Source organism: Chenopodium quinoa, unplaced genomic scaffold (assembly GCF_001683475.1).
Source record: "Chenopodium quinoa cultivar QQ74 unplaced genomic scaffold, ASM168347v1, whole genome shotgun sequence".
Lineage (NCBI taxonomy): Eukaryota > Viridiplantae > Streptophyta > Magnoliopsida > Caryophyllales > Amaranthaceae > Chenopodium > Chenopodium quinoa.
In genome coordinates this window covers 420,363-435,564 of record NW_018744240.1, presented here as the reverse complement: position 1 = coordinate 435,564, position 15,202 = coordinate 420,363, and the positions used below count along the sequence as shown (strand labels likewise).

Below are 15,202 nucleotides of genomic sequence, written 5' to 3'. Positions count from 1 at the left end.
TAAAATCTTATACTAGAGAGATATGGATTTTAAATCCCATACTAGTCTAAAGTTGTTTGGTTTTATTATTGAATGAATTATATTCTTCATTAATAGAATGGATTGTGAATCTTAGGGGGAGAAGTGGGTATGGGGGGAAGTTAGAACCCCTTGGGTATGAGATTCCAATACTAAAAAACTAACCAAACAAAAAACTAGATGGAATAGATTCTAACTCCATTGCAACCCATTATAAATGATCCAACCAAACGACCGCTAATTTTTTTTCATTACTTAGGTCAATATTAACCTTAAAATCCATGCTTTGTATTTTGCTTGATAGGTTGTGACTTTGTGAGATTTTAAATTTTGGTGCTCTACTGTATCTTCCCATATCCTTTATATTTTCAACATAAAGGTTATCTATTCATTAGATGGGAATAGATGAAATTCCATATCCACATAAATCTAAATAACCTGATTCAAGTGACATTTCCATATGAATTTGACCAATTATTGATGATTAAATCATCAAAGAGGATGAACAATATCAGATTCAAACCTAAGAATATCGCTATTTTATCCAGTTTCATACGAAGTATGTATGTCATTCAATAGTTTCCTACACGGTTCACATCTTCAGACAAGGACAGAAATAAATCAAATAATAGCTTGAGTAAACAATAATCCATCAATAAGCATTGCACTGAAAAGCTTAGCTTCACACGACAAAATGCATGCCACAATGGAAACTTGACAATGGCATGGAGTTTGTTAATCTATACTAAATCCTAGTTTCCTACAATGTATTTTTTTTAAATAAAAATAAAAAAATAAAATAAAATAAAAAACTGAGCTAAACTAGTTTATCATTTTCTATTCCTAACACTTCTAATTCCCTTCAAAACAATGCCAACTTGCAAATATACTCATGGCAACTCTATCTAACTATCCATGGTTATCGATGTATTGCAAGTTCACGATGAACTATATCTCTAGAAAGAATATCTCCAACCAGGTCTTCCAAACTTGAGCCACTTCTACGATTCCTAGTGCATTTGCGCAACCCAACTGCAATTTTCAGCAAGAGATAAGATTACAGTCAAGTGACTTCAGTATTCGCTAGCTATTTTCAGTAAATGTCTCATAAGACTTAAAAGAGAAGATATCTTGCTTGAGATTGTAAATCAAAGATAACTACCTGCTTACACCATCAGAGCCACCACCTGTACTTTGTCGTCTCTTCTCTCTCCATTTCTCTCCCCACAATTTGGCCTCTGCTACAGCCTGCTCTCTATTTACATCAGGGTTCAATGTTTTAGCTGTTTCCCCAGGGGTAGGGCCGATGTCTATAGAAACTCCTTCAGATTCACTGCGAGTACGAACATGCTTCCTAGTTGTCAGATAGCTCATGGCAAGGGCAACATCATGCATGGTGGGCCGAGCAGTTGCTTTCTCTCTCAGGCACATGGCTGCAACCTCTACAGCCTTGTTCAGCGAAGACACAGAGAATTGCCCTTTCAGCCGGGGATCTGCTAACTGCAAATATTTTTTGGGATCTTTCAACAGGGGACGTGCCTGCATCCACAATCAAAACCTTGAAACTCAGACAACTTTCACCTCTTTCATTCCCGCGTTCACTCAAATGTGAAAGTGCTACTTTCAACTGATAAAAAGAAATAAATCAGAAGATACCAGAAATCAGACTTTATTGTGGTAGACAAGGTGAGAGACCATAACCAGCCTAAGATCTCAATCAAGTTAGAGGCACATTGTACAAGATTTTTCCAAACTTTTATTTAGTAAGCTAGCAAGATGATAAAAGCATAATCCTACTACCAATGGTATTAATCATACGACTTTTTTTTTCTAATTACTGCCGAGGCCAAAGGGAAACATTTTAAAGTGCCAATAATTAACTACCATCCATTGAAGATGATGAATACTACCTGAAGTTACCAAGGAGATCTATCTAACATTTAATTAAGCAAAGTCCATAGTTAAAGTGACATAATAATTTTCCAGTCTTCTAGCTAGTTTTCAATCATTCCACTAAGGCTACTACTTAAAAGCAATATGAACTATGAAGGCACCAAAATCTCCCAACAGATTCGACCAGATGACCAGACAAATGAGGAGATACATAATACATGGGGAACAAGTTAAAGAAAATACCCAATCAACAAGAGAAGTTCTACCACCATGACGAGTTGGTTCAACTGCTTTACGTCCGCTGATAAGCTCCAACAAGACCACCCCGAAACTGAATGTATCCGACTGTGGTGTTAATTTACCAGTTAAAAAATATTCCGGAGCACAATACCCATGAGTACCCATGACTCGGGTGGAGACATGAGAATTATCTCCAACTGGACCAAATTTTGCAAGCCCAAAATCAGAGAGTTTTGGGTTGAAATCGTTATCCAGCAAAATGTTAGATGGTTTTAAGTCTCTGAAAATAACAGATGGTTTTGCTTCATTATGCAGGTAGTCCACTCCTTTAGCTGCACCAGCTGCAATTTTCATTCTTGTCTTCCAGTCCAGTGGCTCCTTGTCAGGTGGAAGATCTGCAAAGAGGCCACATTCAGGACATTAACCAATGGTAAAAGAAAGTGATGAGAAGAGCATGCACCACATGCATATGAACTCAAAGTAAAAATAAGATACAAACAATAAACCACTTAAAATGATTTTTCTGTGAATGTACCATGAAGATGAGCTTCAAGGGATCCCATGGGCATGAATTCAAGGACAAGAAGACGCTGAATGCCCTCAGCACAATATCCAATCATATTTACGAGATTTGGGTGGCGCAGAAGAGAAAGCATGAGAATCTCCACTAAGAACTCCTTTTCACCTTGAAGACCAGATGGATTGAGTTTTTTTACAGCAATAACCTGCCAATGATCATGCATATTCAAGAAAAGGAGTTTCAAGACATTATACAGACTAGTAACCCTGAGATTAGAGCTAAAACGATTTACAAGGAATACATATACCTCACTGTTGCTCTCAAGTATTCCCTTGTAAACAGACCCAAATCCACCTTCCCCAAGGAAAGTTTCTCGGTGAAAATTTCTTGTTGCTGTAGCAAGCTCTTGATAGTTGAACACTCTAGCTTTATTTCGTCCATTTCCTACATCATTAGTAACAGGAGACTGCTCTTTGGAATCTACCTCAGCTTTCTGCTCATGTTTATTGGCTTCTGCAACATTAATAAAAAAAAAAATTATGAAGCCCAATGATTAAAAGAAGTAATACAAGCCAATCACACGCTTCAGCCCTCTGAAAAGAACTGAAAACATGAAGAATGCCAATAGTTAAAATTTTATAAAAAATACTTAAAAAAAGTGATGCAAAATTGAAGATTATATACCTTACAAATTAACAATGTAATTCATAAACTACGATACTTATGGTGCTTAAATACTATTCCATATTAAATTCATATACTAAGGGTGCTCACATTCCCAGGTGAGATACCGATAGCTATCAATTATCTACAGACAAATTTTGGTGCAACAAGCAATAAAAAATATAGAACTTCACCAATGATTCTTGGTTACCCAAATCATGTAATATTACAATCTACCATTTCATATATTGGTAAAAGTCATCCTATAATAATAATATAATTAGGCCCTTTAAACACATGTTAGCAAGATGGATCAATACTACCTAAAGATGGGACTCTCACCCCAATTATAGCTTCTCAATATCTAGGCCAATCTCCAAAGGATTGAACTTCAAATTAACAAATATGGAGTACAATTCTTGATGTCAAGGAATAATCTCATTAGAGTTTACAGGGCGAGTAACAATTTGTAGTGATGAGATCGCGGATTACTCATGTATCGATTAAACTATCGGAAAATCCAAAGAAATCATACAAGAACCAATCTAATTACTACATCAACCACCAGTTCAATATCAAAAATCACTTTTCTAATACCAATATCATAATAATGAACCAAATAACATTTCACATTCTACAACTAAGGTATTAAGTAATACCAAAAAGTCTTAACCAACTTCATTACTATCAAATGTCACAATTAAGGCATGTTCTTCTTCAAGCACGCTAGAAATAAAACATTATAATTGACAATTAACAAAAATTAATTCAAATTTCCAAAAATTATCATTTTAGGTTATTTAATTGGACAAGAAATTAAAACGTGACTGAAATAACACTAAAAATTCCTAAAATTTTCGTTTAAAAAATCCTGAATTAAATACAAAACAAAATTTTAATCATGCTAATACTTATTATTAAATTAATTCAAACAGCAACAAATTGAACAGATTAATTAAAATTCGTCATAAAAATAACATATAAATGATCATAGATAAATCTTACCCAAATTACGATCAGGGACAGCAGGGTTTTTAAAAGATTTTAAATTCTCCCCATTAAATTCCTGGTAATTCCTCCTCTTCCTCCACCCAAAACAAAGCCAATCAAGCATTTCTCAACAAAGTAAACCCAAATAATTAAACCCCTCTTCTTTTCTATTCCAAAATTCAGAGGTTTTACAATAAGAATTTCAAGAATTAAAAAATTAATCAAAACCCAAACAATTCAGCATTAATGGGTAATACAGATACAAGAAATGTGATCAAGAATTTGGGTTTTTTTCTGGGTAAATTCAGTAAATTTGCTAGCTTTTTAAAAGGGGGATAGAATTGAAGAAAAAATCAAAGTCAAAAATTAAGAGAGAGAAAGAGAGTGAAACAGAGGAGTATAGAGAGTGCAGTTACAGGGTGAAAGAGGGAGGACATGAGACAATAATAAGAGGAGTTGAGAGTTCAGGCAAAACATGCGATGCCTTAAAAATGAGAATTTTTTTCGTGTTTTCACATTCTGGCTATGCTGTAATATTTATTCCCTCTCACGTGTCCCCCCTTTTTTTTTTTTGTGTGTGTGTTTTTTTTTTGTATTTCATTGTCTCATTTTCCAACCAGCCTCCGGCTCTTGCAGGGGTGGCCCATATGGGCATCTGGTTCGAGTTCGGGTCGATTTATCTTTGATAAAAAGGCTTTGCTGTTTTATATTGTATTTTCCTGTTCAATTTTATTGACATTTACTTTGTTTTACTCTGTTCAGAAGCTTAAAATAATAGAGGTATACTCTCTATTTCGACATAATTGAAACGTTTTATTGGGATTGGGGGTGTAGTTTAAGAACATAATGAATAACGACTATATATTGGGTTGTTTATTTAATGAGTAAATAGTGGGTTTATTTTATATTATTACCAAATGAGACATGTGAAGGTATGAAACTTTAATGAGATGTGTTGGGTGAGTTAAAGACGTAGTGCATCTTCCATTAATAGTCGTGTGTCAATCAAACTAAGACAGTTGAAAGAGATTGATATGGCAGTAATTCTAAAATGGAGTAGACGGATTAATTTTAACCTTTTTTTTATTGAGTATGGAATAGGGTAAAGGTATTCATCTTATTTTCACTTATTTCAAATCTTATAAGTTCAGATAAGATAATTTTAAAAATAAATAAATAAATAAGTTATAATAAAGGTTGTTATCCACATTGAAATTATAAATAAATACCTTTATGATGAAGTGCTATAAATTACAGAAAATGCATGATTATTTGTCAATTAAAATTTGAAAATAAGGAAAATCTTGATTTGAGTATCAAACGGGTAGGAAAATTTTGATTTGAGTAAGGAACAGGTTAGGAAAATTATCATGAAGAATTGTTTAGGATGTAACCTTATTGGATGTATGCATGTATCAAAGCAAGTCAACATCAAGCAGAAGTTGGCCTGTTTAGTCAAAAGTGGTTGCAAGATGGTGATTACCAAAAGTCGACGTAGTACTTTGGTAGTTTTAATACTATAATTAGATTACGTCTTCCATATTTTATCTTACAATTGTGATGATCGATGCCTATATAAACTTATCATACAAGTATTTGTTTGAATGAAGTTACCTGATTCAAGAAATAGCCTTATACTATGTATAAAGTACGCGAAATGTACATTTATTAGTGCATTATTATATATTAAATACAATTATTATTCAATTAGAGTTTTGGTCAAAACACTAACAACTACTGATTTAAAAAAAAAAAAAATCACTCGCTACTTCAATAACTACGGTCAAACACGTCCTTACTATTTCGTTTAATTCCTATTGTGATGAGGATTTCTTAGTATTTTCGCGTAAAAAATAAATAAATAAAGATTGTAAAGTTGCCAAAGGAAAAAAAAAAAAAAGTTTTGAGAGGAAGTTTTGAGTAGCCATTTAATTTTGATATATTATAATAATATACTTCCTCCGTTCTTTTTTACTTGACTCGTTTTGACTTTTACACTATTCATCACCCGTCCTTTGACCATCTTTTGTGAATAATGTGTAAGGAAAAAAATATTCATGTGGGATCTCTTTAAATTCGACTCAATAAGTAGTATTATTATTTATAACTTTTATAAATTTTATTTAAGGAGAATTAAAGTTATTAATCGTTAAAGTTTTACATTGACAAGCGTGATAAAAGAAACAGGTCAAGTAAAAAAGAACGGGGGAAGTACATGATATGAAAGTAAAAGCTACTTAACTACAAAAGTTATTATGTACTCCGATACAAATTTAATCGCATGCAAACTTATTCTCTTCTTTATAAAATTTAAAATATGTTTTTCAGCAATAACCACAATTTCAAATATGTTTTTACAAGTATAAATTATTTTCTTATAATTTTTTTATTTTTTTTGACAAATGTTTTTTTTTATATAATCATTAAAGTTTTCATGTACAACTTTTGTGATTAATTAAATCCATTTATTTTTTTACAAAGGAACCACTTTCTTTGGAGAATAGTATACGTACTAGTGTACTACTCGTAGTTTACTAATAGAGTGCACAAAATAAGAGCTAATCTGTAACTTTTAGAGCGAAAAGCCCAGCTACTTCACCAGCAACTTAAATTCAAATCTTTACCATAATCTTTTGCATTTTCGTGTGGGCAAAGCTAACTAGACCGTAATTTGCGATTTTAATTTGATTAATTATATATGATTCTAAAAGGGCCAAATCTCACAGCATTACACGTTCAAAAAGAGCATGCATACTTTATTCTATGATTCTAAATGCTTTTTTAAAGATTACACCCATAATTTCTTGTACATGAAGCTTAAACTAGATCGGGCAATCGGCTCCTAATTTAAGGCCAGAGCTCTTCTATTCACCTGAAAGGCCAAGGCTCTTGTATTCATTTATAATAAAATTGAATTAAATGAAGCTAAAGATTAGTTTCTCTAATACAATAATAATGGCTTCAAATTGAAGTATACATTAAAATACTCAACTCCCCTCTAATGAATATACGGAATGTAAGCAAGAGGAATTAGCCTTTATATATACCGAGGGTGAAATGGAGAATACCTACTCTTACAAAATTTATATGCCCTCTTGTGTATACTACATTGATGACACTGGAACTTTAACCCCTGTATTTTTCTTTAATCTGCAGTAAGATTGAAGATGTTCTTCATCAATTGTCCCCAAACCAGACAGTCGGACGCCATACATTTTCAATCTGCGAATGTCTCGAGTGATTGGAGATTGCCAAATCCCATCCCACCAGCCTGGTGGAAGAAGTGGCGTGTATGCGCATTGTTTGGGTTGCCCATGGCAACTCAATGGGCCAGCAAATCTGTTCCATGCATGTCCCCATCCTATCTGATTAGTCAATCCATTTCTCAGCATATTGCTATGAAAGCTGCTTAGGAATGAGAAACTGGGGTTTGTGTTGGAAATTTCATCTGAAGATTGGGAGAAAAGGGGTAGAATGTCAGGAGTTATAACATTTTACAGAAAGAATGAGATCAGAAAATATTGTAGTACCGAGATTACGAGCTGCAGCTAAAGCTGCAATTAGCTGGGCATAGGTTGTTCCAACTCGCCTATTGGCCCCCGAAACAACAGCATATTTTGCTCGCGATGCAAGAAAGAAATCCACAAATGCAACCCATCTAGGTGCTGGACCCCAATCCTTGGCCCTAAATGGTAAAGCATGTGATCTGCTGGCCTCGAGAGAAATATTTCTTCTAAAATGCTTGTAATCGAAGTGAAGAACCTGTAGGGCAATTTCAAAGTTAATGCAAAATGTGGAGAAGCTGTGGATCTTCTTCCTAGAGCTTGTGTATAGGGATGTTATATTAGTTCATCCCATCAATGTTCCAAAAACACTAAAGCAGTAGGAATTGAGTGAATAGTATAGCTATTTTAGGTCTCAGATGCATTACATTGGATGTAAAAACGGACAAAATAAACTGAATACCTCAGCAAGTTCTTGTAGACCCGGTTTGATTGTGCTTATGAAAGAGGGGGTATCAGAGACCACGACCACCTTTGGTCTTGCTACCTGTTCGAAGTTCTCCATGGCTTTTCTGATGCAACTTAGTGCAGCTTGCACTGGCCACATTGACCTACACATTGCATGCATCCACAAAATCTCTCATTAATTGGTGATCCAAACACATTGAAAAAAGTGAGAAACTCGATGATGGCAATCAGACAAAAAAATGCCATTGAACATTCAAAATTAAAAGTTATGATTAGCATTAGCTCAAGGCATTTCAAATTTGAAAAACATCATAAGATCATTTACTTTATTCAGAAAATCAATATTTCATGTCCTAGAACTAATATCTTTATTTCTATGTCCCGCTTTGATTACTTTTTTCCCATCTTTTTTTCCTGAATTGGGGAATTGCTAAAGTTATGGTCTATTTAAAGTGGGAAAATCCATACCAAGACGGAATAATTAAAAAAAATATATATATGTTTCAACTACTCTACTGATCATGTAAAATTGACTGGTTGTGCAATGATGATTAACATTTCAAATTCAATGCAACAGGGGTGTCTCCCAACATAATTAACCCTGAAACCTAGTTGCCAGCACAACTTGCTCGAAATTTTCCATTAAGAACAGGAAGATCTCATGGTTGTCAAGATCTGCCATATTGGGATTTCACAAGATCGCAATTATATTAGTGCTATTTGCTAAGCAAAACCTCTAGTTCCTTTCTTTGAATCTAATCAAAACTTAGAGAGACACATCATGTTTTCGAGCCTCCACTGTGTGAGATAGGTAATTAAGTAGTCTTTTTCTGAGTTAGCCAGCCAAGAAAGCGTTGTTGGTTCCTTTTATCCTGATTCTCATTTGGGGTTTCTAGGATTGTAATATGAGAGGGTGATTCACATAAGAACATTGATATAATTTCAGGTGTTCAGCTGTATTTGACAGTGACCATGTGGCATGCGCAGATGCGCTCATGGCAGAACAAAATATACCTTGGGCAGCCATGATGCTTCTGCCTCTACCTCACACTCACCCCCCTCTTCCTCCTATGCCTCTTTCTCCATAGTAATGTTAGTATTGTGGTTTACTTTCTTGAATTTGTCTATATTTTACATTACATACAGAATGAAATTTTCTGATGGAAATTCTAATACCAATTAATAGATATGAACAGGGTTCCAGATTTCACATTACTTTAAAAAGAAAGGAAGTGCAGGGAACTCAAAGCCACAAGTATGTCCTAACTCAACGAATTCACCTTGTATGTCTAATAGAATACTGCCAAATGAAAGACTAGCATCACTGTCACCTTGTAACCATTGCTTATTATTGCTGATAATAATATGAAATATTGATTTCTAAGAAAAGCTAACTTCATTATAGTACCTGCTTGTCAGCATCCGCATGTGCAATGTGATATCTGGCTCTTCACCACTGGCAAGAACAGACTTTACTGCAGCTTCAATACTCTCGGAAGGAGATATAAGAACTCGCATCAACTCTCCAAAAACATTAGGTCTAGTATTAAGTTCTGGCTTTCCAAACAACTCGTAAGCTGCATTTCTCATCTCAGGATGTACATTCTTCAAGAAAAACTGAGCTGCAACAGCATCTGTTGTATTTTGCAACCTATGATAAAAGAAAAGACATACCATGTTAAATCAGCACACTATTACATCTAACAAGAGAAATGTTTTTAATTTTACCAAATGATAGGCTGCTGCCACTTCCTCCAGTTGCTGCAGAGGATGTCTGTACGCAAAGGCTTTTGAAAATCATCAATGCGAACAACCAAATGACGACCATATTTTGCCACACAACCATTCTTTCTCCACAAATGTTTGACTTCTTTCAGGGTAAACGAGGCATTGCTATAAGTAATATAGTCCTCAAAAGGATACATTCCCCTGAAAAAAAGGACGAGTACAATTAACACTTGATCAAGACAGAACAGTGGTCATCAAAAGGTTTATGAATTTATCTCAATTTCCTATCAAACGGTCAAGTAGGCTATAGATATATTCAACTCGTTATGATATCCAAGGTTGAACTCATCAGAATTCCTAGAATAGCCTAGCCTACCTACTACTAATAACAGTATGCAAAACCGACAAAGAGATCGGTCTCCTACCAGCTATAATCAAAGGAGAATCATTATTAAAAGTATCATTTCCTCTATAAGTCTATACTACATTAAAACATGTAAGCCGAAGGCTTGAGAGAGAACCAATTTATGCCTGGTTTGCCCAATGATCAAGGAACGATTTAACATGATGCTTAATGCTGCAGCCGTCAATATCTTGTACATTTCATTCCCAAATCCAGCTTCAGATGCTTTAGCTATGACAAAACCATGCCGACAAAATTGCTCTGGAGGGAGCTTCTGAACTCTTGAAGGACCTGAAATCAAAATGTAGTTAAATGAACTTGATCAAGTTCCAAATCAACAAGACAAGCTTTTTGAAAAAATGCATTTTACCCACATCCAAGTGTGCTACAGTAATTGACATTATATAGATACAATTTGCAATTGTCTCATTTACAGTAAAACACAAAGTGGCATGGTGCATGAACTTTTAGTCCAACAAATTTGATAAATCCGGACAAATTACCCATATAAAAATGTCCAGAAGTAGCATCCTAAACCTATCATTTCCTAATCATTCTCTTAATCAAGAACATTCTACACAAAAACCCTTTATCGTATTTGCATCGATTAATACCTATGTTACCCGAACTCTTCATTTTACCACATGTTAGATCTTTAACACTTGGACACATACCCGTGTCACACTCGAGTATGGTATCCGAGTGACCAAGTCAAGTAACATAGATTACCACACCGGCCCTAGGCCCCTAGTTATGGAAGATTTACAATGATTATGACATTCAACGCCCTAATTATGGAAGATTTACAATAATTATGAAATTCATTACTGAAATAGCTTTTGGCAATAATGCAACAAGACAACACAAACTTCTAGGCAACGATTGAATACAAGCTATAGTTTCAAAAAATACGAAATCATATAGTTTATCAATCTACATAACGCGCAAAATTAAATGCAATAGTAATAATATAAATAGTAAATATTCCAACAAAAAAAGGATAAAATTACCATTAAGTTGAAAATGATGATGAATCAATCTCCTAACACGAAGAGACTCCTTCCAAGCAGCAAAAGCAGGCTGAAAAATCTGACCCATTTGTTCAACAGTAGCACACGACGACGTTTCAACAACCTCATGATTATTTTGAGGAGATAATACAGAAAAAGATGAAGAAGAAAGATTATAAAAATCTGGGTTTTGTTCATTATTAACAGAAATTGAAATTAAAGCTGATGAATCTGAAAACCCATTTGAAGAAGTAATAGAAAATACAGCTTCAGTAGAAGGATCTACAAGCTTAATACTAAGCACTATTAACCCAATTAATGTAATCATACCCATTAATAAAATCATTAATTTTACAGAATGTAATAACACTAACATTCTTTTCTGGCTTGACCCAAATATTCTCATTATTGATTTGTGGAATTTTTCTGGGCAAATATATTTGATTTTTAGCAAATACTCTGACTCTTATTTAAAGGAGAAAGAGAAGAAGAGAGAGAGATTTATATGGTCGTGTCACTGTGTCAGTATCTCCGTGTTGGATTGCATGACGGGAAACTCGGGGTCGAAGAAGGTTTTTACATTTTTGCACCTTATATTATTATTATGGGATTATGGGATTATTATGTGAATTTGAAGCATGTCGGTGTATTATTAATTTTATTTTATCATATGATACAGAAAGTGTTTTTGGATGTGTATTTTCTTTGAATTGAATGGATTGCATTTAATGTTGATTTGAATTTTATTTAGCTTTTTTTATTACGTGGTACGATGCATTTAATGTTGAATAAAGCTAATGTTTTTGCAATGTGAGATGTTTTTGGTCTAGTACTAATTATCACCTGTTATACATCATGTTTTACTGTTCTAGACAAAATAGTAAAATATTATATGAGTGGGTATAGTTAAAAATAAAAAAATATAAAAAATTGGAAAAATAAGAGAAGAGTATGAATGGGGGACCATTAAATTTAATGTAAGAGGAAAAAATATTATAAAACAATAATGGGGTTAAAAAAAAATAATAATAATAATAATATTTCCTCCGTTTTTTTAGTTGACATCATTTGACTTTTACACTATTCACAAACTACACTTTGACTAGCTCTTGTAATTTATAGCTACGATAAAACATAGTCAAGTGGAATGTTGTTTGAATCGTCTCAATGTATATTTTATTAATATCTACTTTTTTTATAATTTTACAATATCGCGAATTAGAGATATTAATCATTGAAATAGTGTGTTGGCAAGCGTGATATGAGAAAAGTGTCAACTAAATCAAAATGGAGATAGTATATAATATGAGTGGGGTTTTTAAATTTGAAAACTAGACACTTAAAAAAAAAAGGCCGTTTTTTAGAAGTGGGACATTTAAAAAAGCAAAGAGAAATGTTTGTTCATACTTCATAGTGTAACAAACTAACGGTTATTTTTAGTAGATATTACACATAATGAAACGGGGTAATAGTTTATTCAAAGTACTAAGGCCTTGTTTAGTTTAACTTATTTTTACTTATTTCAGAAAAAAAAAAAAAAAAAAAAAAAAAAAAAAAAAAAAAGTTTAGATCAGAAAAAATAAGTTCAAATCAGATCAGATCAGAAAAATAACTATAGATCAAATCATCGTTTCATGTGCAGTTTTTTATCGCTAAATATCTTTAATTTCATAATGAAAAAAATTAGGAAAAATTCATGGCAATAATCCGACCTTTAGCCCATTCTTTTTTAATAATCCGACCTTTCGATTATTATTTAATAATCCGACCTTTGGGGGCCTTTAATTTTTATTGGTCCCATTTGACCAGAAACCGGTTGAACAGGTAATTTTATTTTTTTTGGTTTAAAATACACGTGTCATTACATAATTGGTCAAAAAAAAAAAATTAAAAAACCCAAACCCAATTTAGCCACCAGCCCACCACCACCCAAACCCAAACTCTAGAACCACCATAACCACAACCTTCCTTCTTCCAGATCCGGCCACCGGAAATCAGTCCTCCTTCCCCAGCGCCATCCCCTCCTCCCTAGACCAACTAAAGACCACCTCCTCCCTCCTCCGCCTCCATAATTGGCCCTTATAGCCACCCCAACTGTCGCACAGCCATTAGCCGCAAAGCTCGCAACCCCCTTAAATCACTCTTCCTCACCCCAAAATCACCCCACCAGCCTCACCTCCTTCCCTCGCCCCGATTCCGACCACCTCCCCTAAACCACCAACACCCCAGACGGCCAGACCTCCCCCGAAAACCACCACCCCATCCCGACCTAAGGCTTGAACGACCAATCAACCATCCCACCTCTACCCCTTGCGTCGCTTCAGGATGAACGACCACCCCCTTCCCCTCCCTATCTCACCTGAACACCCTACCCCACCCTAAAAAAACCTCCCTCGCCTTGTGGTTGTTTCGAGGAGAGAGATCGAGGGGGTTTACGGGGATGATGGTGGTGGTTCATTCAAGGGAAATGAGGGGGAGGGGCGACGGGATAGGAGGAGGGGGTGGCTGGCTGGCGAGAGGATTTGGGTGGATTTCCGGTAGGGTAAGGGGGGATTGGGGTGGGGATAGGGGTGGCTGGGTTTGGGATTCTGGTGGGCGGTAGGGCTGGGTGGTCAGGGAAGTGGTGGGGCTGGGATGGGTTTTCAGTTTTTTGTTTTTTTTTTTTCTTTTAAAAAATCTTACTTTTTTTTTGAATTTTTTTTACCAATCACAGGTCGCCACGTGTCATAACAGGTTACATGATCGGTTGGGACCAATAAAAATTAAAGACCCCAAAGGTCGGATTATTAAATAATAATCGAAAGGTGGGATTATTAAAAAAGAATGGCCTAAAGGTCGGATTATTCACATGAATATTTCCAAAAAATTATGAAAATTACATATTAAAAAAATACACATTATTACTAATCTAACAAGACCCCAACTTGATATATTTTTACCTTATAGATTATCGTATATTTAAGATCAAAGTTTGGTCAAATCAAACAATCAGATCAGATCAGACCATATCAGATAAGTTCAGATAAGAAAAAATAAAGTGAACTAAACAAGCCCTAAGTATATTATATTACGTGGCTGGAAAAAAAAAAAGGATGAACATTTTGGTGGTTACGAGGGACTAAGGGTGTATTTGGCACTAGCTTTTTAAGTATTGTAGCTTTTAAGAGTTTGACGAAGTCACAATACTACGAAGTACATATTAGAAGAAATAAGAGTTTGGCAATGTAGTGGTTAGGTACGGTAGCCTTTTGTGGTTAAGGTAGCTTTTATGAAAAAGTGGAAAGCCTGATAATATTAGTTTTTGAAAATTAAAAATAGCTGTTGAAAATTTATTATATACTTTTAGGGGAAAAAATATTATTTTTTATATGTTGACAGCTAGTCAACTGAACACTCATATTTTAATTACTACCTCCGTTTCTTATTATGTGCAATAAATGAATATTTTATGTCTCACTAATAATACCTCTTTGTTGTGCACATAATAATAATAAAAAAAACGGAGGTGGTATCTATCTTTACAGCTAAAAACTACTTACACATCTAACCACTATTATAACAACTAACAGCTACCTCCACAGTTGTATTTTGCCGAACACGCCCTAAATAGGAAAGGTCAAAGGTGATATTAGAGCATCTTCAATAGCAAGCTACAATATCTTGTGGCAGGGCCGTCTTAAACATTTTCGGGGCACTGTTCTAATCTTAAAAATAAGGCTCTTACCAAAAAAAAAATGCAATTATAATTAATGAAAAATAAACACTC

General features: G+C 34.4%; 2 protein-coding genes across 3 annotated transcripts; both read right to left on the bottom strand.

The window, feature by feature from the left end:
• Nucleotides 1-617: 617 nt before the first annotated feature.
• LOC110694667 (probable serine/threonine-protein kinase PBL7) lies at nucleotides 618-5,473 on the bottom strand. 2 transcript variants are annotated; one of them, XM_021871829.1, is made up of 6 exons: nucleotides 4,340-5,463; nucleotides 2,979-3,184; nucleotides 2,687-2,876; nucleotides 2,155-2,546; nucleotides 1,181-1,557; nucleotides 618-1,050 (listed from the first exon to the last, which is right to left on the bottom strand). In XM_021871829.1, the coding sequence occupies exons 1-6, from the start codon at nucleotides 4,446-4,448 to the stop codon at nucleotides 1,029-1,031; spliced, it is 1,296 nt and encodes a 431-aa protein (XP_021727521.1). In that variant the 5' UTR covers nucleotides 4,449-5,463; the 3' UTR covers nucleotides 618-1,028. The 2 variants fall into 2 exon arrangements, with proteins under 2 accessions (XP_021727521.1, XP_021727522.1); XM_021871830.1 differs by lacking the exon at nucleotides 618-1,050 and having other exon boundaries at nucleotides 1,299-1,645; nucleotides 4,340-5,473.
• A 1,590-nt stretch (nucleotides 5,474-7,063) lies between these two features.
• LOC110694666 lies at nucleotides 7,064-12,490 on the bottom strand. Its single transcript, XM_021871828.1, has 7 exons — nucleotides 11,437-12,490; nucleotides 10,555-10,717; nucleotides 10,024-10,224; nucleotides 9,704-9,946; nucleotides 8,291-8,438; nucleotides 7,855-8,086; nucleotides 7,064-7,772 (listed from the first exon to the last, which is right to left on the bottom strand). The coding sequence occupies exons 1-7, from the start codon at nucleotides 11,840-11,842 to the stop codon at nucleotides 7,429-7,431; spliced, it is 1,737 nt and encodes a 578-aa protein (XP_021727520.1). The 5' UTR covers nucleotides 11,843-12,490; the 3' UTR covers nucleotides 7,064-7,428.
• Between the last annotated feature and the right edge of the window lie 2,712 nt (nucleotides 12,491-15,202).

Excerpts from the sequence above, each read along its gene's own strand:
- LOC110694667 (XM_021871829.1), bottom strand. The coding sequence starts at position 4,448 with ATGCTTGATTGGCTTTGTTTTGGGTGGAGGAAGAGGAGGAATTACCAG. Across the intron at positions 3,185-4,339 it reads TGTCCCTGATCGTAATTTGG|AAGCCAATAAACATGAGCAG; the intron begins GTAAGATTTATC and ends TTAATGTTGCAG. Across the intron at positions 1,558-2,154 it reads GAACTTCTCTTGTTGATTGG|GCACGTCCCCTGTTGAAAGA; the intron begins GTATTTTCTTTA and ends TTGTGGATGCAG.
- LOC110694666 (XM_021871828.1), bottom strand. The coding sequence starts at position 11,842 with ATGAGAATATTTGGGTCAAGCCAGAAAAGAATGTTAGTGTTATTACAT. Across the intron at positions 8,439-9,703 it reads ATGCGGATGCTGACAAGCAG|GTCAATGTGGCCAGTGCAAG; the intron begins GTACTATAATGA and ends TGCAATGTGTAG. Across the intron at positions 7,773-7,854 it reads AGCTGCAGCTCGTAATCTCG|ATGAAATTTCCAACACAAAC; the intron begins GTACTACAATAT and ends CCCAATCTTCAG.